The following is a 26237-nucleotide window of genomic DNA, read 5'->3' as shown; positions in this document are numbered from 1 at the left end:
GACCAGTGGTGAGAGTGGTGATACTGGGTGGGTGGGTTGGAAAGGGGGAACCAATTACAAGGATCTACATATAACCTCCTCTCTGGGGGGCAGACAACAGAAAAGTGGGTGAAGGGAGACGTCAGGCAGTGTAAGATATGATAATTTATAAATTACCAAGTGTTTATGAGGGAGGGGGGAGCTGGGAGGGAGGGGGGAAAATGAGGAGCTGATGCCAGGGGCTTAAGTGGAGAGCACATGTTTTGAGAATGATGAGGGCAATGAATGTACAAATGTGCTTTCCACAATTGATGTATGTATGGATTGTGATGAGTTGTATGAGCCCCCAATAAAATGATTAAACAAAAGAAAAAGAAAGCCACAGGTCATTAAACACCCAAGAAAGAAAAGATTGGCATGGATGCCAGAAGGGGCACTGAAATTTACTAGTAGAGTAGCTAAGGCAGCTGGGAGAAATCATGAAGTCAAAGAGCTGAACAAAAAATTTCAAAGAGCATCTTGAGAAGACAAAGTAAAGTAGTATCATGAAATGACCAAAGACAGAGTTAGAACACAAAAAGGGAGAACGTGCTCAGCATATCTTTTTTTAAAGCATAGATTAAATGGAAAGAAATCAAGAAAAATTCAAGCCTCAAGTTGCAATATTGAAAGATTCTCCAGGCAAAACATTGCATGATGGAGGAGGCATAAAAAGAAGTTGGAAATAGATAGAGTCACTGTACCAAAAAGAACTAGTCGATAGTCTACCGTATCAGGAGGTAGCATAAGAGTAAGAGCCAATGGTCCTGAAGGAAGGAATTCAAGCTATACTGAAAATGTTAGCCAAAAAAAGGCTCTAGGAATTGATGGAATACCAATGGAAATGTTTCAACAAGCTGATGAAGCACTGGAAGCACTCATTTCTTAATGGCAGGAAATTTAGAAGACAGTTAACTGGCCAACTGACTGGAAGAGATCCATTCCAAAGAAATGTGACCCAAGAGAATGCTCAAATTATAGAACAATATCATTAATAGCACATGCAAGTAAATTTTTGCTAAAGATCATCCAACAACGGTTGTGGCAGTACATTGACAGGGAGATGCCAGAGGTTCAGGCTGGATTTAGGAGCAGGAGCAAAATATATCGTTGCTGATATCAGGTGGATCTTGGCTGAAAGTAGAGATCCTTATTGTGTTAGTCTGGGTAGACTAGAGAAACAAATCCAGGGAGACACTCATATGTGTACAAGGAAAGAGTTTTATATAAGAGAGTAATTGTATATTAAGAAAACATAGCCCAGTCCAGATCAAGTCCCTAAGTCCGGTATTAGCCTATATGTTCAATAACAGTCTACAAATTCCTCTCCAGATTCACACAACACAGGCAATGATGCCGAATGCAGGAAGATCACAGGCCAGTGGGTGGAAAGTCTTGTGGATCCTGTGGTGGTGGAAATCTCTCAGCACTGGCAGGGGTCTCCATGTGGGTCCTCTGGCTCCAGTGCTCTAGCATAGCTCCATGTGTCTTGTCAGGAGAAATGTCTCGCAGGGAGTGAGTGTGTCCTGCCTCTAGCGAGCGCTTTATCTTCGCTGTGCCCCCAAATAAGGTCATCAAGTTGTGACCTGATTGAGAGGCTAAACTGTGGCCCTTCACTCATAAGTCTCACATTGACAACAAATTATGTAACTACCGCAATTATAAAGATGTTTACTTGTGTTTTATTGAGAAGGAGGCTACCAGAACACTACACTGTGCTCACAGGGAACTTGTACATGGACAAAGAGGCAATTATGAGAACAGAACAAGGGTATACTACGTGGTTTAAAATCAGGAAAGGTGTGTGTCAGGGTTGCATCCTCTCATTAGACTTATTCAATCTGTATGCTGAACAAATCATCACAAAAGCTGGACCGTTTGAAGGAGAATGCTGCACAAGGACTGGAAGACCGCTTGTTAACAACCTGTGATGTACAGATGACACCATCTTCCTTGTTGAAAGTGAGGAGGACTTGAATCACTTGTTGATGAAGATCAAGGGTTGCAGCCTTCAGGATGGATTCCAACTCAAGGAAAAGAAAACCCAAATCCTCACTACTAGACCAGTAGATAACATCATGGCAAACAGAAAAGATTGAAGTCGTCAAGGGTTTCATCTTGCTTGAATCCACAATCAATGTTCATGGAAGCAGCAGTCAAGAGATCAAACAGGGCCTTGCCTCACCCAAGACTTCTTTAGAGTGTTGAAAAGCAAGGAGGTTACTTTGAGGACCAAGGTGTGCCTGACTCAAGCCATGGTATTTTCTATCACCTCATTTGCGGGTGAAAGTTGGACATTGAATAAGGATGACCAAAGAAGAATCAATGCATCTGAATTATGGTGCTGGCAAAGAATGTTGCAAGTACCACGGACAGAAAAGGTACAACCAGAATGCTCCCTAGAGGCAAGAATGGGGAGACTTCATCTTATGTATTTTGGACATGTTATCAGGAAAGACCAGTTCTTGGAGCAGGGCAGCATGGTTGGTAAAGTAGAGGGGCATTGAAAACGAGACCTTCGACAAGATGGATTGACACACACAGTGGTGGGCTCAAACACAGGAGCAATTGCGAGGATGACACAGGGCCCAGTAGTGTTTTGTTCGGTTGTACATTGGGTCACTGTGAGTTGGAACCGACTCGCTATCGCCAAACAACTTGATAGATCAGCTCTTGTGTTAAGTGTTCTAAACGTATTAGTGTCATGATGTTCTAGGTACTGTCTGCCCCATTTTACAAATGAGGAAGGCGAGATGCCGAAAGATGAAACAATTGGCTCTAAGCCATACAATTGGTACCAGTGGCATTTAGTAATGCAGGTTTGAGTTGTATCTGTATGACCCCGGACTCAAGGTTACTTGACATTTACCACCTGTATGTCTAATCTAAACAACGGTCACCTACCTTAACGGTCACAAACATTTTCCAGGAACTTAACTATTTTCTGTCTGACTTTTATTATTTTCCCACCTAAGCGCTGAACAGTTTGCTTGTCTCATTTTCATTATTGGTCTCTGTTTACCCTTAGACAAACTGCATTCCTTTAATGGACTCCACACTTTCTCTTGTCACTCTGTGCCTGCCAGGCCCCTGTCACTGTAAGAACACTTACTGGAGACATGTGTTGCCACCCGGCCCAGAGAATGAGCTTTATTCCCCAAGCCTCTATCTTTCTCATTTCCTTGGCAGGCTTCTGCCTTGGGGGTCCTGTAAGCCCTGGAAGCTTCTCAGCATGGGTGATACCTCTTTCGCTTGTTCCTTTTCATCCCTCGAGCTGTGTTTCTTCTTCTCTCGCCCACTGTACCTTGTCCCCCGCCCCCCCCATCCACCTCCATCCCCACTCAAACCACACCAGATGCCTTCCACATTGATTGAGCTCCTACGAGTAGCCAGGGACCATCTCATGGATTTACATGTCTTGCTGTGGTTCAGTGACATGGAGTTGATTTTGTCCAGTGTGACAGAGTAGAATTGCTTTCTGCTAAGCATTAGACAGCGAAGCACAAAGTTGGGGGCTCAAACTCACCAGCCATTCCACATAAGAAAAATGTGGTCTGCTCCCCTAACAATTGATAGTCTTCGAACCCCTATGTAAGGTTGGAATCAGCTGGATGGTTGTGAGTTTGGTTTGGGGTTTTGAAATGAATCTTTGCAGAAGCAGATGTTCCTTTGACTCAGGTGTGCTTGACCTAAGCCATGGCATTTTCAAGGGCCTCCTAGGCATCTGAAATTTGGACGTTGAAGTAGGAAGACTGAAGAAGCAACAGTGCATTTGAATTTTGGGTTGGAAAAGGATATTGAAAGTAGCATGGACTGCTAAAAGGACAATCAGATTGGTCTTGGAAGAAGTCTAGCCAGAATGCTCCTTAAAAATGAGGATGGCAGCTCTACATGCGACCTCCTCGCTGCGGGACGGACAACAGAAAAGTAGGTGAAGGGAGACATCGGACAGGGCAAAATATGACAAAATAATAATTTATAAATTATCAAGGGTTCATGAGGGAGGGGATAGCGGGGAGGGAGGGAAAAATGAGGAGCTGATGCCAGGGGCTTAGGTGGAGAGCAAATGTTTTGAGAATGATGAGGGCAATGAATGTACAAATGTGCCTTACACAATTGATGTATGTATGGATTGGGATAAGAGTTGTATGAGCCCCTAATAAAATGATTTTTTTTTAAAGTGAGGATGGCAAGACTTTGTCTTGTACACTTTGGATGTGTTACTAGGAAAGACCAGTTCCTGGAAAAGGATGACATGCTTGTTAAAGGAGAGGGGCAGCCAAAAGGAAGACTGTCCACAAGATGGATTGACCCAGTCGCTGCAGTAATAGGCTCACGTACACCAAGAGTAGTGATTGTGAGGATGGCACAGGACCGGGCAGTGTTTCGCTCTCTTGTACTTAGGGTTGCTGTGAGTTGGAACCAATTTGATGGCACCTAACAAGGACAGCAGGAGCAGATTGCCAGGGCTTTGTCCTGTGGAGCCACCTAAGGATGTGGCATCAGGGCTCATTTGACATGCATTGTATCCCCTGAACCCTCACCAAAGCCCTGGAAGGTAGTCACTGAGTTCACTGTGTTACACCTACATGGATATTGGACATCAGAGCAGCTTAGTGGCTTCCCTCAGCCAGGAGGAGATCGCCTGGACTTTAAAGCCTTCATGGTGTTTTTCTGTGTATCTCTTTTGGATGTGGTGCAGTGAGCTGCTTGGTTTGTTTGGCGTCTTTAGCATTGCTTTTCTCTGGGGTCCATGTATCTCCCCTAAACCTCTAGTCCTTTCTTTTTCTCAGCAGCAGTTTATAGCAGATCTGCATTGTGATGTTTGTGGATGCCTTTCTCTAGGAAAAAATAGTATGCTTCTATTACTGTATTGGAGTAAAATATATCAATAGTGTGTGTGTATATATATTCGCTCTTTATATATGGAGTCCTGTTATATGACACAACAGTTAAATTTTCAGTACTAACTGAAAGGTTGGCAGTTCAAACCAACCGAGTGCCTCCACAGAAGAAAAACCCTGTAGTTTGCTTTTTATCAGGATGAAAACTTTCCACCATCCAGTCCATTACAACCGAGGCAGCCCTGTGGGGTAGTTGTGCCCTTTAACATGTGGTCCCCATGAGTCAGGATTGACTGGCCAGCAAAAACAACAGCTCCCGGGAAAACAAACATGAATTCATGCTACACATGTAACCATTTTCTTACACCTCAAAGTTCATTGTTTTCTTCTGAGTTTAAAAGAAATTAAGTCATTTTTTGAGCCCCTGAACACATTTTCAGCAGTCCCCGTTTGGTTTCATGGACCAGCCCTCCCACAGTGATCTTTCAGTCCTGAAAGCTACCTGTATGCCTAATTAGTAGGCTCTCTTGGTTTGGGTACAGAACAATCCAGAGTGCCAAGCCCCAGGCTACAGTGTCTTCAGCCCTAGCCAAGTAGAGCACTTTGAATTACAACGGGGAGAAATTGCCTGAGGAGATTAAAAAGCAGTTCAGTTCCTACCAGTAACAAAGGTTTTTTTTTTAAAAGAGCTCCTGTTGTGAGAGTATCTAGATTTTAATCTCATTAGTGATATGTATTCTCTCTCTCTCTCTCTCTCTCACACACACACACACACACACACACACACACACACACACACACAGTGTGGTTATATAATCGTGCAATCAAAAGCACTTCCCCTTGCTCAGAATGGTTTTGCTATCTTCCCATGCCATATGGCTGAGTTCCTTTATCATATGCTTCCCAGACACCTCAACGTTTGTGCTACCTGTTTCCTTAATCATCTTCCAGAGAACCTTTTGACCTTGGCTGTCTGATCTTGAATCCCTGCCTTCTTTTCCGTTCTATCCCAATTACGGCATCTTTTGCCTACCCTCCATCTTCCATACACAATTCTGATCGCAGCAGATTTTTTGCCAACTCATCTTCCCAAGTCTTTGTGAGACCCATCCACCCCCCAATCCTTCTAGTTCTCTCCTTAATCAGGAGACTTACTCCCTCCATTCACGCCCTAGTAGATAGAAAATTGTGGGAAAAGAAAGTTTGAGAATCTATCCCCTCCAAGAAAATTAATTTAATCGAAGAAAATAAAATGCCAGTAATTGGGGTTTTACACTTTCTGGAACTAGATGGTCCATTCAAAGTGAGTCAGGGGATGATTTATTGGAAGGCTGTGGCATATTTCTGTGTTTCTGGCAGGAAGTGAAGCCAGGATGGGAATTTCTAGGAATATGATAATGAGCCTCTCCATTTGGGGAGCCCCCCATGTTTGCCCCTCTGCTTCTTGATGATGTTTTGCATGGGGGCACCCTGAGTCAAAGGCCTGCTCGACAGCAGCTAACAAACAACCACACAGCAACATCGTCATGCCTGATCCCCCTAGGACTATAGGGATCCCGCTTCTTGTAAGTCCTTAGGTCTTGAAAACATTACCTCGTGGAGGAAAACTATGCTGGTTCAATAAAGTCCTCTCACTGAAGGACAGAGCGAGCACCTGCTTATGGAAACTTTGTCTCAGGTATGAATGCTGTGGGTTCGAGTAACTGAAGACCACTACAAGGTCCAAATCTGATGATGTGAAGTCTTTCTTACATCAGGCATCCCAGACTGCAGAGGGGAGGTTAAGAGGTATATTCCACCATGCTGCAGTCCCAGTGTTTCTTTGGCTGAGCCTTTTATAACATTCAGGAAGCAAGCAGGGCATAGAGAACGGAGAAAGCAAGTTAAAATGTATATATCATTAAGCAAGTGATATTGACAGAAGCAAAAAAAAGCGGATTTAGGCAAAGTTCTTAAGTGCCCTGTTTTATCAGTCGTCCCTGGATCTTGTCATTAGTTAAGCCTCCCTGGGAAGGAAAAATAAACACCCCTGCCCTGGGGAGAATGACTTACTGGTCCTCTCTTAATAAGGAGAAAAGTTTTAAAAAAATTTGCCGTAAGGACAATTACTGGCAGGGGGTGGGGGGATTTGTTGTTGATGATAAAACACAGGTTAGTTGGACCAAACAAAGGCCAGTCTGGACAAGGTCCGCTGATTTTGTCACGGAGAGGAGGCAGGGAGGTATTCCTGGGAGTGAAGGAATTTTGTGGTGGTTTTAACTTTGCCTAATTGAAAAATAAAGTGACATGAGCTGGTCTACTTTATTAACTCATGACCCCAAACCCAAACGACAGATGTACTGGGGTCCCAAGCTTTGACTGGGCCATTGGTATAATGACCAAGCAGCGGTGGGACGACTTCTGTTTGTCCTAGACATTGGTCCACCCAGGTGCAGAGGGTGAAAGTCAAGACACACATGCCTATGGCAGCAGGGAGAACCACAAGCCCACAGATCTGCAGGTATACTCTCTGGCCATCTCTTTGGGCCAGCACTGACACAGCCTGAACTCTCTTGCTGAGGCTGCCGGCATCATGCATTGTTCGCTGTCAGCATGGTGTGGTCACTGCCCATATCAGTGTAGTAGGAAAGTCTATTAAATTAGGGTAACTGTAGGGCATAGTCATAATGAAATAATGACCATGTGACTTTGGCATACTGATTCTCATTAAGGGGCACACCCACACAAGGCCCATGCTGCTTCTTCCTGGACTGGCTAAGGGAGGGACAATAATCCACTCTCTAATGCCCTCTGTCTGAAAATCAAGCTATTCATACTGCTGGTTAATGATCTGAAGGAATTCAATGGAGGCTGAATAGATACAAATCATAAATGGCCACTGATAAATGGGTTTACAGCTCCCACGGTAAACGGTAGCCTTTTGTAAACTTGGTGCGGTTAGGTGCCATCTAGTTGATTCTGACTCATAGGGACCTGAAGTACAACAGAAAGAAACACCGCCTGGCCCTGCACTGTCCTCATAATGATTTTTATGTTTAAGCCCAAGGTGGCTGGTGGTTTCGAACCGCCAACCTTACAGATCACAGTCCAACACATAACCACTGCGCCAGCAGGGCTCCTTTACTAAGGTTAGGACTTGTTACTGTTGTTGGGTGTCATCGAGTCGATTCCAACTCATAGCAACCCTACTACAGAACAAAACACTACTTGGCCCTGTGCTCTCTTCACAATTGTTCTTACGTTTGAACCCATCAGGAAAGCCACTATGTGAATCCATCTTGTCTAAGGTTTCCTTTTTCGCTGTCCCACTACTTGACTGAGCATGATGGCCTTCTCCGAGGACGGGTTTCTTCTGATAGCTTGTCCAAAGTACATGAGATGAAGTCTCTATTCTTGCCTCTAAGGAATCTTCTGGTTATTTTTCTTCCCAAACAAATTTATTTGTTCTTTCGGCAGTCCATGGTACTTTAAACATTCTTTGCCAGAACCAAAACTCAAATGCACCAATCCTTCTTCTATCTTCCTTCTTCAACATACAACTTACACATGCATCGGAGGCGATCGAAAATATCATGGTTTGACTCAGAAAGTTAAGCTCTGATACAGATCTCATAGTCTGTCATTCTCTAACACTACAGCCAAGGGAGGTTTATGCTCATGGAATAGATCAAATAATAAAGAAATATACTTTCCTGTGCAACCTAATTGTTGGAATGATTCCAGACCCCAATTAAAAACCCTGAGGTTTATTTAATTTTCTTTTGATAAATAGCCTCCATTATTATTTTTCAAAGGAATAGTTGGAAAAACAGTTAAATTTGCTTTTATGTTAACCATCTAACCTTGTCAGATATAACATTTGACTCAAAGAAATTTGGCTAATCATACATGTCACCAACGTATAATTTAGCTCAAAGGAGCACTTTAATTATTAGAATTAAAATGCATTTATTCTATCATATCAGTTCTGTTGATATCAATAGGACCAAAGTAAATACCCTAAGCATCTTGTTTTAAAGCACACTGGGACTAGGTGGTTCTGATTTGCGTCCTGTTCCTTGTCCTTCCCCTTCCCAGCAATCACAGTGAGTCATACCTTCCCTGGGTATAGTGACATTTATTTAACAATAGCAAGTCTACAGGATTCAGAAATGACAGGCTAAATGCACCTCCATTCTAAACTTCACTTCAAATTTACACTGGCTTTCTCGCTAGGGGCAAAATTCAACTGGTTTAAATCATGGCATAATTTCAAAAGGTACACATTTTTTTTTCCAACAAATATGATTAGGTTTTATTTGTTAAAATTACATTATGAGATATTGGCATGTAATTTAAATTTTTTAAGTGTATTTTCTGTTTTGTTTTGTTTTTAACATTTTATTAGGGGCTCATACAACTGTTATCCCAATCCATACACACATCAATTGTGTAAAGCGCATTTACATTTTAATGGCACCTGGCAACCTCACCTCTGGCCTGAAAATCAGGTTATCTATTACACAGCTTCATGCTGTGATCACCTAGAAAAAGAAAATCTTATGTCATAAATCAGAAAATATACAAGTTGTATCATCTGCATGCTGACTATCACTGCTCTTTTTTTAGACTCGCCAACATGGGCATTGGAACCAAGAAATGATTCAGTCCTACCCAGATCGACACTATTAATTGCCAACTAGCATCATTTCAGTAGTGTACCACTGTGTCCTTTTTTCTGGAGTACTTCAGTTAGCAAAATCTGCCCAATTTCTTTCTCCAAAATAGGTTGTTAGATGCTTGAAATCATCTCTGTTAGCATTTCATTTGCTGCCAGAGGTCAATGTCTGTGATTTCTCCAAACCGCATGACTTCATATTATACTAGGTGTAGTCGCCATAAAAAAATAAAATCTAAGCACATGCATATGAACATTTACTAGGAAAATCTGAAATAAAGTTCAGGTAATCAGAGTACACATTGGAAAGTCAGAATTAGGGCTTTTAAGATATCATAGAATTGGGTAAATATCTTCGTATTTTTCTAGCTAGACTAGTATTTTTTTCTGTTTCTTGTTTTTACACATGCTTTTAATTGTTACTTATTGAGAGATACCCTTATTTTTTCTATCATATTTGAGAGATAAATTTGGTGGATGTAAGATTCCTGGTTGGCACACACCAAAGTTGGAAAGTGGGATAGCATTAGAAGGTAAAGAATTTACCAATCATTGTGATGAGACATTTATTGAATCCTTACTATATATTGAGCCCTTAATATATTTTATATAACTTAATCATTATTATAGCTCAGAATTAATAGATTCTTATCTATATTTCATCCCTAGCATCCAATCTATTGCAAACTTCTGACAAACTTTGCCTTATAATTATCCAATTTGCTCACTTTTGTCCATCTTCCCTCTAGCTCCTTTTTCTCATCTTTCAAGTCAACCCTTAAAATGGGCTTTCCATGAGTATGTTGAAGGCACTGGATCATGGAAACTTACTGGAACCAGTAGAAGGAGGGATCCAAATGGAATATTGAATTCAAACTAGAAGAAAGCATATGTTTTCCTAAAAGAGGAGCTTGTTTCTTTTTGAACAGTAGACGCAGGAGAGTAAGAGTCTAGCAGCAAAGAGAACGATGCGAACCCCCAATTCTGAAGTTCACAAGCATCAACTGTCCTTGCAGAGGCCATCAGGCTTAGAATGTCTGTGTCCGAAGGAGCCCAAAGCAGCGAAGGCAGAGGGGGAGGGATGGGCACAGTGGCTAAGTGCTTGCTTGCTAACCCAAAGGTCAGTGATTCATATGTACCAGCTGCTCTACGGCGGGGAAAAACCACATGGCAGTCTGCTTTCACAGAGGTGACACCACTGGAGTCCCATGGTGTACGCTTAACATGAACTTGAGTGTTTGTTGTTCTTTCGTATATGCTTAGTGTGTGTAGAATTGGTATCGGCTCTTCTCTGAATGTTTGGTAGAATGCCCCAGTGAAACCATTTGACCCTGAACTTTTTTGTCAGAAATTTTTTAATGACTTGTCTATGTCTTCTTTTGCGATGGGTCTCTTGAGGTTTTTTTCATCAGTCGGTGTTAATTTAGGTAGGCAGTGCATTTCAAGAGACTGGCCCATTTCATGGAACGTTTCAGATTTGTTGGAGCACGACCTTGTATGTTGAGTTCAAGTCTGTGTCTGGGGTTGTTCATGCTTTGTTCCGAGGATTTCCTGTAGTGGTTTTTGTATTTCTTGTTTTTACAAATGCTTTTAATGGCTACTTATCGAGCGCTACCCTTATTTTTTTCTATCATATTTGAGAGATAAATTTCATGGATGTAAGATTCTTGGTTGGCACACACGAACTTGAGGTTTTAAAGCATTATTCTGATGTATGGAGACTAGATTTAACGTGAAGTTTAGGAGCAAGTAAAGTTGGAAGTCAAGGATTAATTAGGAGACTATTGAAAAGGATTACATTTGCTTAGATGAAGAAACTAGTTGTCACTAAATCAACCTCAACTCTTGACAATCTCATGTTTCGTGCCTGGCTGGTGCAGATGGTTAATACTCTCACCTGCTAACCAAGAGGTTCAAGGATTCAAATTTACCCAGAGGTACCTTAGAAAATAGACCTGGTGATCTACTTCTGAAAAGCCCAGCTATTGAAAATCTATGGAGCACATTTCTGATCTATGGGGCCCACAGGAGTAGTTGTAGTTCACAAACAACCGGTGTGAGAGACCAAGAAAGAGACTGGATTTAGCACATGTAGAGCTGACAGAACTTGATTGAATGCAGGGTGTGAGACAGAAGAATTAAAGGTGACAGGCTTTGAACTTTGGGAAATATCTACTGAAGTTTTAGGAGGTTAGGGTCTTGCAGATTGCCACTTGGAACAGGAAGCTGGTGCTGTGTACAGAGATCACAAGCAACACTCCTGGTCATTCTCTGAAAAGATGAAGTTGACAACCAAAAGTCCCAAACCAAACTCACTCCCACTAAGTTGATTCCAACTCATATTGACCCAATATGGCAGGGTGGCACTGCCCATATTAGACTAAGTCTTTCCCAGTATAGAAAGCCTAATCTTTCTTCCTCAGAGTGACTGGTGGTTTTGAACTGCTGACCTTACCATCAGCAGCTCAACAATAACCCACTATGTCAGCGGTTCTCAACCTTTGGGGTCGAACGACCCTTTCACAGGGGCCGCCTAAGACCATCGAAAAAACACAGATTTCTGATGGTCTTAGGAACGGAGACACAGCTCCAATACCCGTCTCCAGGTGGGTCTGCTCATATGCAGATATGCTGATCTGGTGAGCAAGAAGCTATCTCAACCTTCGCACTGACGTTGGCTTTTTATGCATGCTGTCATAAAATGTAGCAATGTAGTTTACTGTTGTTATATTAAGACTGTTACTCACGCTATACCGTGCTTCAAGACAAAATTTCATTTATTTGTCATTAGAAATAAATATTTCACAATATATAATTACATATTGTTTTGTGATTGATCACTGTACTTTAATTTAATTAATCACTGTGTGTTCTATTTGTAACAATGAAAATACATCCTGCAATCAGATATATACATGACAATTCATAACAGTAGCAAAATCACAGTTTTGAAGCAGCAATGCAAGGAATTTTATGGTTGGAGGTCACCACAACATGAGGAACTGTATTAAAGGGTCGCAGCTTTAGGAAGGCTGAGAACCACTGCCATCAAGGCTCGTGGAATTTGACAACAGCCACCATGTATTAGTATTCATTTACCAAATACTGTGCTGAAAACATTGTACTTTGTAGCTCACAAAGTTCCCTTAACACCATCCAAAGCTAAGGATTGGTAGTGGTCTTAGATGAGGAAGAACACCTCACCATGAGGAAATTGAGATTTTTCCCAAGGTCACACAGCTAGTATGTGGTAGAACATGAACATATATCATGTTTTTGAATTCTAAAGACCCTGTCATAATCATTATTCCATACTGTCCCATGATCGGGGGTCAAGATTCCAGATACATTACCACATTTGGGTTTGTCAGTCAAGGTTCATCACAAGCTATCCAGACAGGAATCCCTGGGCTACCAGCCTCCGTATTTTTTTTTCTACTGTCTCTATTTATTACATCTCTCCCAGAAGATTCTTGGGCAACAGATGTGGCTTGGAATTTGATAAGAACGCCACTTTCACACACCCTTTCAATCTGTTTGCATTCCTTACCCTGGAGATGCAAGGACAGCTGAACAAACGGCCCACACCCTATATGTTGGCATTACTCAGTCTGGAGACTGGGTGAGACAATTAATAAAAAGAGAGTTCTACTTAAAGGAACAGTTTAGAACAGATCCGTTGCCATTTCCGGAGCACATCCTGCTCTTTGTCTGTCCTGTGCCAGAGCTTCCGGGCACCGGTGAAGGAAGTAAACCACGTATGCTTGATAGCTCCCTGGAGGCAGGGCCTCGCCTGGCCATGTGTTGAGTGGTCAATAGTTGCTTTTAGGCTAGATGGATGCACAGTCATCACCGCTTCAGCACTAACTCCGACCAAATTCATCTCCCCAAGTCACTGGTTGGTAATGGTTGTGTCAGAAATGGAGAAAGGCAGTGGCTGCTCTGTCTCAGATGATGAACGTGATGTCTAGGTCGACCTAGTGACAGAGGCGAGTGGGCCCCAGGATCTAGCACTGAACTTGAAACCACCCAGCAGAAAATGACAGAGATGCCTCACAACAGAACACTTGGAAGCTAGAGGTTGGAGAATCGGACAGGGAGGCAGGAAGTGTCTCTAGGTCTTTGCTTCCTCATCTTTAAAATGGGGTGAGTAATAATACCGGTCCTGCGGACTGTGGGAATGACATGAGATCATGTACATTTAAGTGATAGGCGATGGTGGTTCCTGTCAGCCCAGCTTGTCACCTGCCCTCACATATTGGTCCTTTCCCCCCTAGCACAAACATTAAGCAATTTGAACATTACCTAAGCTTGCTGCCTGTCTTCGGACCACTCTCTTTGGTTCCCTTGCTGCTCTGCTTGTTGGCTCTTTGGGATTCTGCCAGAGACAATCCCGTGCTCCACCTCAGAGTGCAAGGGGTTTGAATCTGAAATTGAGTTCTAGAGGTTAAGTGCTTCTTTCCTACAATAATTCAAAACAGAAAACTACAGACAGGAGGGGGATAGACTGCCTCCTTATGGGAGGAGTGTCAAATTTTATAGACTCTTTTATCCCTGGTAAAATCTCCCACATGTAACTCCAAGAGGGGCAGAGTGATTCCTCTTGAAAAGGAAATCTTGATTAGAATATTAAAGAGAAAAGGAAAGTTCCCCCTTTTTTAATTGACTTCAGAGAAAGTGCTAGGAAAATCAGGATAAAAGGATTCTATTTTACCTGTTGACACTTCCTTACCACCTTATTGGGGTCCCTGGAGGCTGCAAACAATTAAGCACCACTTAACTACTAACCAAAAAGTTGGCAACCTTTGAATTATGGTGTTGGCTAAGAATCTTAAACGTAACACAAGCTTCCAGAAGAACAACCAAATCTGTGCTGGAAAAAGTACAAGCAGAATCCTTAGAGGCAAGGATGGCAAGGTTCCATCTCACATACTTTGGATATGTCATCAGGAGGGACTAGTTCTAGGAAAAGGACATCATGCTTTGTAAAGTAGAGGGTCAGCAAAGAAGGGGAAGACCCTCGTGAGATGGACCAATCAAGGGGCTACAACAACGGACCCAAACAAATTGTGAAGATGGCCCAGGACCCGGCGGCGTTTAGTTCTGGTGAACATGAGCCAGGGTCAAATCAATGGCATCTAACCACCACAACAGAGCCACCTTGGAAGGAAGACGGACCAATCCACTTTTGTGGGGCCACCGCCTTGAAAATACACGGACCACAGTTCTACTAGGAAAGATCCGAGTTTCCCATGAAGCAGAACCCACTGAATTCTTTAACCTCCTGATTAAAGGAATCATTCTGATAGCACCTTAGACTTCCTCTAGACAACAAATGTGGTCGTTGGGAGTAAGGTGGGCAGGGGGACTTGTTAAACTGTGGACCCCAAGATAGAGTCCAGATCACCAGAATGAGAGGTGGTCTTTGGAATCTGCATTGTAAAAAAGTACCCCTAAGGGAGTCTGGTCTAGGTGAGTGGCACCAGCCTTTATAAAGAATGGAATTTATCTTAAGGCATATACTGACCTAATGTTATTTTACTTCTTGAAATTTTAATCTTTATTAAGAAGTTGAGCTACCCAAGTAGAATTGATTTGCTCTTATGGGAATCACAATTCACGGAAATCGGCTCTCAGGGATATAGATTTAAAAAAGAAAGATATTGGAAGGAAAGGGAGGATATTCAATGGAAACTGCCAAGCCTAGTGAGAGACAGGACCCAGGGACTGGAAGTCAAGGCTTCTACACTCACTCACTCTTTACCTACTCCCTCGCCACCCACCAACACACACAGCGTCATTTAATTAATCTTTCCCTGCATCTGCTCAGGGCCCAGCACAGCTGAGTCTTAGTATCCCAATCCTGAGGTGAGAGAATTCATTTGGCTGCTTTTAGATAGATACCTAGGATCCAGTGCTACACAATAAGCTGTGGCCAGGTGGGCCTGCAACTCAACCAGAAGCTTCTACTAGCAGGAGTATGAAAGTATGAAAGGCATCGAGGTTCATTTCCAGATTAAAACCACAGGTGCTGTTGATGAAGGAGCCATTTTTATTTTTCTCTAATCTCTCTTGAAACACATGTTCTAGAACATTGGTCAGCAAACACTCCTAATCCACCGTCTGTTTCAGTTAATGAAACGGTACTGGAACACAGCCATGCCCATTCACTTGTGTATTGTTAGGACTGCTTTTGTATTACAGTGACAGTCGTGGGACCTGGAAGTCTAAAATATCTACTATGTGGCTCTTTACAGAAAAAAATTGCTGACTTCTATTCAGTTCAATTCCTACTAGTGCTTCATGCCTATCAGTTCTCTTTTCCTCTAACTAGTATGAGCGTTTTTCCTACCCTCCAGTCATCTGCTTACCTCTCTCCCAATATTAGAGGGCTATGCATTACTGCCTCCTGTCCTATAACCCTTAGAGCTTTGGACAGCGCAGGGCCAGACGAGTTTTCAAAAAATTCTTGTCGAAAGAAAAACCCGTACACCTGCAACGGTCCTCCCTAAGGTATGAGGATTGGCAAGATGGTTGTCGTTAGTCGTTGTGATTATTTTAGGCAGTCTAGAACATGGTATGAAATAAAAATAAATCATATCATGATAGAGTTATTCTCTTTTCAGCTTCTTAAAGTCTCTCAGAGAACATCTCATTGATTCTAACATACCAAGACTCTACTCTTGTGTTTTGGTGGCACAGTGGTTAAGCACTTGGCTGCTCACGGAAAGGTTGGTGGGTTGAAACCACCGAGGGCCTTAACGAGCAAAGCCTGGTAATCTGCTCCCATAAATGTTGTTGTTAGGTGCCAAATTGGAGTGCGCCTGTGTGCAACAGCGAAACTCCACGGGTCCTGTTCCTTGGCAGAATCGTTCCTATGTTTGAGCCCGTTGTTGCGGCCACTGTGTCGATCCATCTCCATGAGGGGCCTCCTCTTTTTCCCTGCCTTCTACTTTAACGAACCTGAGGTGCTTCTCCAGGGACTAAACTATCCTGATGACCTGTCCAAAGTAGTTGAGACTGTCTCAACTCATCCTTGCTTCTCAGAAACTTTCTGGCTATAGTAACTCCAAGACAGGTAGAACGTTTTTACTGTTCTTATCTTCTTCTTCTTCCCCTTCCCCTTTCTCCTCTTCTTCTTCCTCTTCTTGTTCTTCTTGTCATTGTTCTTCTTCCTCTTCCTCTCTTCTTCCTCCTTCTCCATCTCCTCTTCCTTCTTCCTCCTCCTCCTCCTCCTTCTTTAGAAGTAGATCGCTAGTTCCTTCTCCTCAGTCTGTCTTGGTTATCTGGTTCTGTTGTAACAGAAATACCACCAGTAGATGACTTCAACAGAAAACTGTTCACTGTTTAGGAAGTCAGACGTTTGAATTCAGAGTGCTAGCTCCAGGGCCAGGCTTTCTCTGTGATGGTTCTGGAGGCTAGGCCTTGGCTCTTCTGAACTTCTATTCCTAGGGAACTTAATGTGGTTGAGGTTCTGTCTTCCTGTTCCATCGCTGCTTCTGTCACTTGCTTGTTTAATCTCCTTTCGATCCGGGTGACACTATGGGGGAAGCATTGGGTTGCTGAACACAAAGCCAATGGATCAAACTACCCTGAGGGAGAAGGAGGAGGCTGTCAGATCCCATAGAGATTTCAAGTCTTGGAAACCCTACATTGGGCTGATAAGAGTCAGAATCCATTTGATGACAGTGGTTTTGGTTTGGGGTATACCTCAAAAAATATTAACTCAAGACACACCCTAATCTTGCCTCATGAACATAACACGGCCCATACTCAAATGGGATTATAACAACATACATATCCTCCCCATTATCATGATCCCAATTCTACCTTACAAATCCGGCTAGATCAGAGGATGTACACTGGTACAGATAGGAACTGGACACACAGGGAATCAAGGACAGATGACCCCTTCAGGACCAATGGTGAGAGTCACCATACCGGGAGGGTGAAGGGAGGGTGGGGTAGAAGGGGGAACCAATTACAAGGATCTACATATAACCCCCTCCCTGGGGGATGGACAACAGAAAAGGGTGGGTGAAGGGAGATGTCAGATAGTGTAAGACATGACAAAATAATAATAATTTATAAATTATCAAGGGTTTATGAGGGAGAGGGGAACAGGGAGGGAGGGGGAAAATGAGGAGCCGATACCAAGGGCTCAAGTAGAAAGAAAACGTTTTGAGAATGATGGTGGAAAAAATGTACAAATGTGCTTGATACAATGGATATATGTATGGATTGTGATAAGCATTGTATGAGCCCCCAATAAAATGATTTTAAGAAAAAGCATGAATAAAGGTTAAGATTTACCACACATATTTTGGGGGGTATAGAATTCAAAGCATTTTCCCACCAGGGACCTAACCCAAACCTCCCCCTTCTGAGTCAAGGAAGGGTCTGGTCTGTGGAGAGTGTTGTAGGCGAAGGTTCTGTCGGGTAGCTAGTGCACACATGTAGCTAATGTGCCCTGTGCGTGTAATCTTCTCATCTTGAACTTTAGGATCATTCTAGGCAATATGCCTCTGGACCAGATACCCCTGGGTAGATGAGGTGGGTCCTTCTTGTGGTGTAGTAGGTCTGCTGTCTGCATAATCTACAATTCGAAACCATCAGTCACTCCACAGCGGGAAGATGAGGCTTTCTATACTTCTGAAGATTTACAGCCTCAGACACCCAAAGGAGCAGTCCTACCCTGTCTTAGCGGGTTTCTATGAGCCAGAATTGACTCCCTAGCAGTGTGTGTGTCTTTTTGTTTTTCCCACCAGGGGTGACCTTGCTGATATTTAGAATATTGCTGGCCTACCTTTCAGCATCCCAGCCACCAGACAGCCACCACCGTAGGACTAAGTCACAGCCAAGTGGTGCTCATTGATGGGCCAGCCTGGGAAGTCCTCTGGGAGAAGATCTGCACCGCCACACTAGACTGCTGAGTCACGGGTGTCCTCGATGGCAAACCGTCATTACCGAGCACTTACCGAAAAGGAACTGCCAGACCTAGTTCAGAGCCTTGAGGCAGCAATATCTCCCTAGATTTTACTAATGTTGGCTTTTATTTTGATACTGATCTTCCATTTATAGTTAGAGGAACAGGTTTGCAATTCATAGTAGTAAGAAAGCGTTTCCTTTCCAAATAAATTCAGTTAAGTCAAAATAGGACCAGATACTTAGCAAATAAAAATTCGAATGGTGGGAAAAATGCTAACAAGGCACAAGAGTGATTAACGTTTGGGGAAATCTGCAATAAACAATGGACACATTATATAGCAGGATCAGTGTCTAGAGGAGAGAAGGACTGCTTGGATGCAAACAGCTCAGTCAGGGTTATAGGAAGGAGGTAAGATCGAAGCAGAATCTCGACTATAATCTTTATGGAAGCGGATTGTTAAGTCTTTTTTTTTTTTAAATCACAGTACTACTGAGTGGGTTCAAACCAGCAACCTTTTGGCGAATAGCAAGCACAAACTGTTTGCATCATCCTTAGCTGCTGCCCCATCCCCACCCCAGCCCCCAGTCCTTTCTCCTCCCTTGACATGCTTGCTCTCCTCCGCAGGTTATGCTCTCTGAGCGAAAGGGCACAGATGAGCTGTACGCCGTGAAGATCCTGAAGAAGGATGTGGTGATTCAGGATGATGACGTGGAGTGCACGATGGTGGAGAAGCGGGTGCTGGCCCTGCCGGGGAAGCCCCCTTTCCTGACGCAGCTCCACTCTTGCTTCCAGACCATGGTAAGGTATCTACTTGCCCTGGCATCCCACCTGCAGGGCCTCCCCAGGCTCTGACAGAGCTGTCCCAGCATCACCCATCTCCAGGGGACATGTGGACACCTCCACTTCTAGAGACAGACATCTGTGGAGCCTGGAGAAGTCTGGAGAATTCCTGAGGTTGCCACTGGGAAGCTCTCCTCCAAGACCGATCCTTTCTTGACGGCAGTGAAGGCACTCAGGCAACTGGTTTTATAGCCAACAGAGCAGGGCCTTTCTCTGACAACCAGGGGACGACATGGGGACAGGAAATTGGGACTTTTGGTCTCCCAGTATGAGATGTGGCAGCAGAAAGGGGAATGAATGGAAAGGTAGTGCCTTTTGATGGCCACAGTCCTTTCAGATAGGAGCATGAATAAGTACAGTGGTCTGAGACCTCAGTGTGAGCCGCCTCGGAGGGACAGTGCCTTAGAACATGAAGACTTCAGTTTCTTAGGGCTTCAGTTTCTTCACTGGTAAAATGACGAGCCATCCAGGGTGATTCCGAGGAGGAAATGAGATTACACAGCAGAAGCACTCAGCACTGTGCTTGATCTCTTGTAAATTGTCAGGTTGAGTCTGACGCATGCTTACCCCAGGAACAATAGGTGCTAATTATTCACTTTATAAACATTTAGCCTTGGCCTTAGCCTTGGTCCAAGCGCTGAGTGTAGAGCTGAGCAGTCTAGGCTCCGACTTTGAGAAACGTAGAATCTTAATGGAGAGGAAACCAACCTGTGACTAGTTAAAAAACAGTGCAGTAGGGGGATGCAATAGATGAATGGGCAAGCAGGCCCACAGAGTATGCCTGATGCCCACAAAATTGCCTGCATTTGGAAGGAACCAGTTATTTTTCTTCTGGGAGCAGGCTCTCTACATCCCAATCTCTCACCATTGCCACAGGCAGTCAAAGGATATTTGCTGGGGGGAACATTTACAACAGACTTGTACTATTCTTCTCTGCTTTGGCCCACCAATCTTTTGGTGGTCTTCAGACCCATGGGGAGCGACAATAACTTACTTTCCTCCACTAGCAGCAGGACTGGATTCGTATTTTCTGAAATATGGAACACACACTACTTTGTAAAATGGTCCTGGACAGGACCAACGATGATTTTAGATCAGTGGTTTTCAACCTGCCTCATGCCGCAACCCTTTCATACAGTTCCTCATGTGGTGGTGACCCCTAACCATCAAATTATTTTCGTTGCTACTTCATCACTGTCATTTTGCTATTGTGCTGAATCGGGTGACCCCTGTGAAAGGGTCATTCGACCTGTTTTAGATGGTGCATGGGTTTTAAACTATATTTTCTTTTCCATTCACTTTAAGGTCTCCTGATTAAGGTCTGTTTTTCATTGCCCTAAACATTTTCATTTTTAACAGAGAGCAGCTTCCAGGCTTTAGGTTCTGAGCTTGTGGCCAGCAGTGATTTAGAAGTCATTGTTTGGCTTTTACGTCATGTATTTTGGCAGATTTATTCCCTTTATGATAGCATCAATGGACTGAAACATAATGATGACCGTGACGGTGACCACAGGGCTTGGTTCTACACAAGGTCACCAAGAGTCAAAGGTGATTCAACAGTTGCTAAGACCGACATACAATCTTTTAATTTTAATTAAAAAAATGTAAGCACAAATACAGGAAAGTACCCTAGATAGTTGTTTTGTTGTTCTTGGTAGGTGATGTCGGTTAGGCCGGTTCCAATGCATAGGGACCCTGTGGACGGCAGAGTGAAACGTCCCTCAGCCCAGTCCTGTGGCCTCATCAGAATTCTTTTTTTTTTTTTTAAACATTTTATTAGGGGCTCATACAACTGTTATCCCAATCTATACACACATCATTTGTGTAAAGCGCATTTGTGCATCGCTTCTCAAAACATTTTGTCTCCACTTAAACCCCCGACATTAGGTCCTCATTTTTCCCCTCCCTCCCCGCTCCCCCCTCCCTCAGAATTCTTATGCGTGAGCTCAAGGTTGTAGCCACTTTCTCAATCCATCTTGTCAAAGGTCTTCCTCCCTGTTTGCTGCCCCTCCACCTTACGAAGCACGATCGATTTTTCCAGGGACCAGTCTCTATGGATACCATGTCCAAAGCAGATGTTTCAGTAATGAGTTCTTATAAGGTTAACTTTCTTAAACCATAGCAAGAACTCTGGTAGACTTCCTAAAAACCACTCCATAGGCTGCATCTTTTTTTTTTTTTAACCTCTTTATTGGGAATTAAATAGGGTTTACAGGTCAGATCAATTTTACATTCAACCATGTATCAAACCCCAAGTAGTTTGCCCTGTTCCCCTTTATGTTCTCTTCTTGAAGGACATTCCCTTCTCCACCCAAGGTCACACCTGGCTGCCCTCCGGTTAGCTGCTTTCTTCACCTCCCGTCTGTGCTCGCGCACACCTGGTAATCGTCCAGGTCTGCTCGTGGGTATGAAAACCTGAGCCGCGCTCCGACTTCTCTCCTTGTTGGGACTGGAAAGCTTGGCTGTGATATGTTGCGGTGATTGTTTCCTCCGTGTCTATCCTATCTGGGGTTCTTTCAGTTTCTGGAAAACTTGTTTTATCCTCTTTTAAGATGTTAACTATCCTTAGTTCCAGGAGGTTCTTGGACCGTTTTCTCATTGGATTTTGCTGTTGTTCTTGGTTTAGACTTTCTTTAGAGCTTTCTGCACTTGATGTTGGTTGTTCTGCTAACAGATTGGAAACAAGAGATTGGTTGAGGAGCTAACCATTTTAGCTTTCTAATCCTTCGGTGCTATGGCTTTGCTTCTTTAAAATGTTTAATTCTGCTACATTAGGATTGATTTTTTACATTTCTATTTGATTTTTGTTGGTGGTGGTGGATGGTTTCTAATCTTTTGTATCTTGTTTTTTTCAATAGTTCTCTCGATCTTTTTCTCCACCCATTGGAAGTACCTGAAAATTATTCTTCTGAATGCATTTTCTGGTAGTTCCAGTGCCGTTTCTTCTTTAAGATGGCCATTGGCTCTCTTTGCCACTTGTTTGTGCTAACCTTTCCTGCTTTTTAAAAGGTACTGAGATTGTCTGTTCTTTACAACATTGTGATGCAACTGTCACAGGTGGAGAGACAGCTGGGTCATGTAGGGACAGTTGACTCCCTCAAGTGGTGTGCTATAGGCAGAATGAAAACAAGAGTCATGACCCCTCTATCGTTGTTGGTAGCCTCTTGCCGCAGTCGGGCAAGCAGTGGGGAGTTAGTGGCCAGCAACTCTCTACTGCTTGGGGGGCAGGCTTTCCCCTCTGCTATAGAAAAGTAGCAGGGAGTGTGTGACCGGAAATCCTCTAGCACTATTTGGGTAGACTGTCCTCTGAGCCACAGAAAGCATCAGGGAGTATGAGGCTGGTGTCCCTTTTATGTTGTTTGGGTGGGCTCTCCCCTCGGTCACGGACAGCAGTGGGGAATATATACCCGGTGTCCCTTTCAAGCAGTTTCTCAGGCTGAGGAAGGAGAGAAAAACCAACAACAAAAGGCCTGCACCTTCTCTGCTTAGGCAGCCATCTGCACTGCAGGCCCCAGGTGGGTGGTGCCACTTAATCTCACAACGGTCACTTCTCTTGACTGTGTGACTTCATAGTTTTATCACTTAAGTTTTGCCATCCCTAGCCATGATCATTTACACTTGCCCACTTAAAAAAATTTGTTGTGTCTTTTCAGCCTTTTGATCTGTTGATTTTCTTCTTTATTCCATTCGATCTCTTTCTTTTATGACCTTTCTGTGGAAGACCCTGGCTTGCTGGACATACAGAGTTTTTAAAGTGTGGGCCAACTCAATATGTCTCTCTGCTCTCTGTGTTTCCTACAAAGCAGCCATTGCCTCAGGAAGACCAGCCAGCCTCAGGTTCATGCCCTTTGGCAAGGCCATCAGTGTGGTGTGTTCCTGCATTCAAAGGCACATACTGTTCAGTTGCCGCTCTTGTCATGATGGCAGCAATGGTCACTCAAAGCCTCAGTCTATTAGCTCATTAGAGATTGCAAGATGGTATCTTTCAATGCTTCTTCTTCTTTTTTAAGCTTATCCTTGGGATACTATTATTAAAAAGAAGTTTCCCTCCTTCTGTTGCTTGTTACCTGGTAGTACAGTTCATATGGGAAAGGTCGCAAACATGTTTGATTATTTCCATTTGATAGTTTCCAAGATAATGAATCAGTTCTGTAATAGGCTCAGAAGGTGGCTAACGTTTCCTTCTAAAAGAATTTTTTTTCTGATAAAAGCAGAGAGTCAATGTCAAGGGGAATATTAGGTAAATGAGAATTCACATCTGATGAGGATCTGGCAAAGGCGCGAGTCTCGAGTCTTACATTGGTGAAGTAAAGCCTCGTTAGGTGACGCTGAGTCGGGTCTATGTACAGCAGCCTAAAGCACTGCCTACAAAGACATTCAAATGGTGTCAGAGGCAGAAGAAGGATTTAAGCCTCTAGATCACAGGTTCCCAAATGTATTAAGCCCACTGCCCTCTGTTTCACTCAGCACCACCCCTTTGGTGATTAAAAACTTTTGTACTAGAGCCCATGATCCAGGATAAAGTGTATGTATGTGTTTTTGTAGAGACAGCTCACCCCCCACCCCCCCATCATTCCTGCTGGATCAGTAAGTATCCACCCAGAGAGTGATACTGCTCACTTTGGGAAATACTGCTCCAGATCTCTTCACTCCCACATCGTCTCCCTTTTCTATTCTGGGCCCCCAGTTTACTTATTCACATGACTGGAGATGAAGCGCACCCTCCATCAGAGGGAATCTCTTTGGCAGGGCAGAAGCTAACCTGGAGCGCCAGTTTTCAGTTCCAGTTGGATGTGTGGTGCCTGGGAGGGGTTGCTCATTCGTGACTAGTATTTTAAATATAATCCCCTAGGTTGAATTTGCTAATTTACAAATGATAAAGTAGAATGGACTTGAGACTATGCCTTTTCTTTTGAGCCACCCGTCTTGTACTTCAGTATGCTTTTCAGAGTTAGAGAGTCAGGCTGGGCTCAGATAAACAGTTGTACACGCCTCTGGGTCCTATCAAAGAATTGCCACAGGCACAGGAAGAGACCTTAAAAACAGGAGCCAGAATGTGGGTATTCAGGGTGGGTTCACCTCTTGCATGGGGGTGAAGGCACCATGTTGGAGAATGACACACAGTGTCCAAATCTAGTGGGGCTGTGTGAAAGAGGTACCCTGTCTCAAGGAGCTGTGTTGGCCTCTGGGAGCCCATGGCAGCTGGCAGAGAGAAGAACAGATACCCCTTTCATCTCACCTCTACTCTGTGGCATATGCTCATTGAGTGAAATGCCCCAATTTAAGTTATTTTCCTCTCACTTACTTTTTTTTAGCTAGACACATATAATTTAATTTTGCATAAATTAAATTAATTTTAAAAGACATAATGATGCCTACTCTTTGTCAGGCCGTGTCCCAGAGGCTAACTTATTTTAAGCCACATGCTAACTCTTGAGAGCGGGTCCTTAGTTCATTTCCCAGAGGAGGGACTTGAGGAATAGACAGTAGGCTGAAGTCACCCAACGAGTGTACATTTCAGAGCCAGGACTTGAACCAAGACAGCCTAGTTCCAGAGGGTGCTTTGCACACAGCCGCTCCACTATGATGGCTTTGTGTGTGTATCTGCCAGATTTCCATTCCGCCTGATAACCTGGAAGTGGTACCTGTCTCCAGGCTTGGGAAGGCCTGAGGTCTAGCCCAGTCTTATTCCTCTCTCACCAGACAAGGCTTCTAACTGTAGGCCTCCATGCAAATGTGTACCTGCATGCTTTCTCGTCTCTTAAGGGGAGCCATAGAGTGGAACATCTGCTATTGAGTGGGCCTTTAAAACCTTTTCTTTGTGTTAGCCTCAGAAGAAGCCTGGGATGTCAGGGGTTATCTCTCATCCTGCTTTTCAGGTGCAAGAATTGTGAATTGGGATGTAGAGTAGCTGCTCTAGCAATCCTGTCAGCCACAAATCTATTGCGTCCAGAGGCTGGATGTTGGCTGTTATATTATGCTGAGTCACCCACCAAATGACTTTAATAATCATCCAAACCAGAAAAACAGCAACTGACATTAGTGATCTTTCTGGTAGTCTCTGTTTTGAGCCAAGATCTATCTGACATCCGCAGTGATATCCCTTGTTTCCTGTCCTCTTCTGAATCTGACCTGAACGTCAGGTAGTTTCCTATCGATGTACTGCTGCAATCATTGTTGGATGATCTTCAGCAAAATTTACTTGCGTGCGATATCAGTGATATTGTTCTATAGTTAGAGAATTCGATTGGGTCACCTTTCTTTGGATTGGGCACAAATATGGATCTCTTGTAGTCAGTTGGCCAAAGAGCTGTCTTCCAAATTTCCTGGCAAAGATGAGTGAGTGCTTCTAGTGCTTCACCATCTTACAGAAACATTTCAGTTGGTACTCCATCAATTCCTGGAGACTTGTTTTTGGCTAGTGCATTCAGCACCGTTTGAACTTCTTCCTTCCATACCATTGGTTCTTGCTCATAAGCTCCCTCCAGAAATGGTAGACTGTCAACGTGTTCATTTTGGTACAGGAATTCTGTGCATTCTTTCCATCTTATCTTGATTCTTCCTGCATCGTTCAATATTCTGCCCATAGAATCTTTCAAGATCACATCTTGAGGCTTGAATTTTTTTTTTAGTTCTTTCAGTTTATTATATACCGAGTATGCTCTTCCCTTTTAATTTTCTAATTATAGGTCTTTACACATTTCCTTATAATATTTTGCTTGGTCTTCTCAAGCTTCCCTCTGAAATTTTCTATTTAGGTCTTGAACTTCGTTTCAGAGTCTCTTCTGACATCCACTTTGATCATTTCTTTCTTTCCTGTTTTTTCCCATGACCTTTTGCTTCAGTATACATCAGACATGATGCTAAGCACTACACATATATCTCTGTTTTGCCTCCCCAAGCCTTTCCTGGGTAGGTCATGTTATCATCTCCAGTTTACAGATGAGGA

The 26237-nt window shown here is 43.4% G+C and overlaps 1 protein-coding gene across 1 annotated transcript in view; it reads left to right on the top strand.

Moving 5' to 3' along the window:
* The window catches only part of PRKCB (protein kinase C beta), a 457504-nt gene that overhangs the window by 350691 nt on the left and 80576 nt on the right, over nt 1–26237 (top strand). Inside the window, exon 11 of the mRNA XM_004705718.2 lies at nt 19073–19246. Within this exon, the coding sequence (XP_004705775.2) occupies nt 19073–19246 (174 nt within the window). The remainder of the gene's footprint in view (nt 1–19072; nt 19247–26237) is intronic.

This window comes from Echinops telfairi, unplaced genomic scaffold, assembly GCF_000313985.2.
Source record: "Echinops telfairi isolate 266 unplaced genomic scaffold, ASM31398v2 ScPeMD7_5;HRSCAF=22, whole genome shotgun sequence".
Taxonomy (NCBI): Eukaryota; Metazoa; Chordata; class Mammalia; order Afrosoricida; family Tenrecidae; genus Echinops; species Echinops telfairi.
The sequence above is the reverse complement of the archived record's forward strand: the minus strand, read 5'-3'. Positions and strand labels throughout refer to the sequence as shown.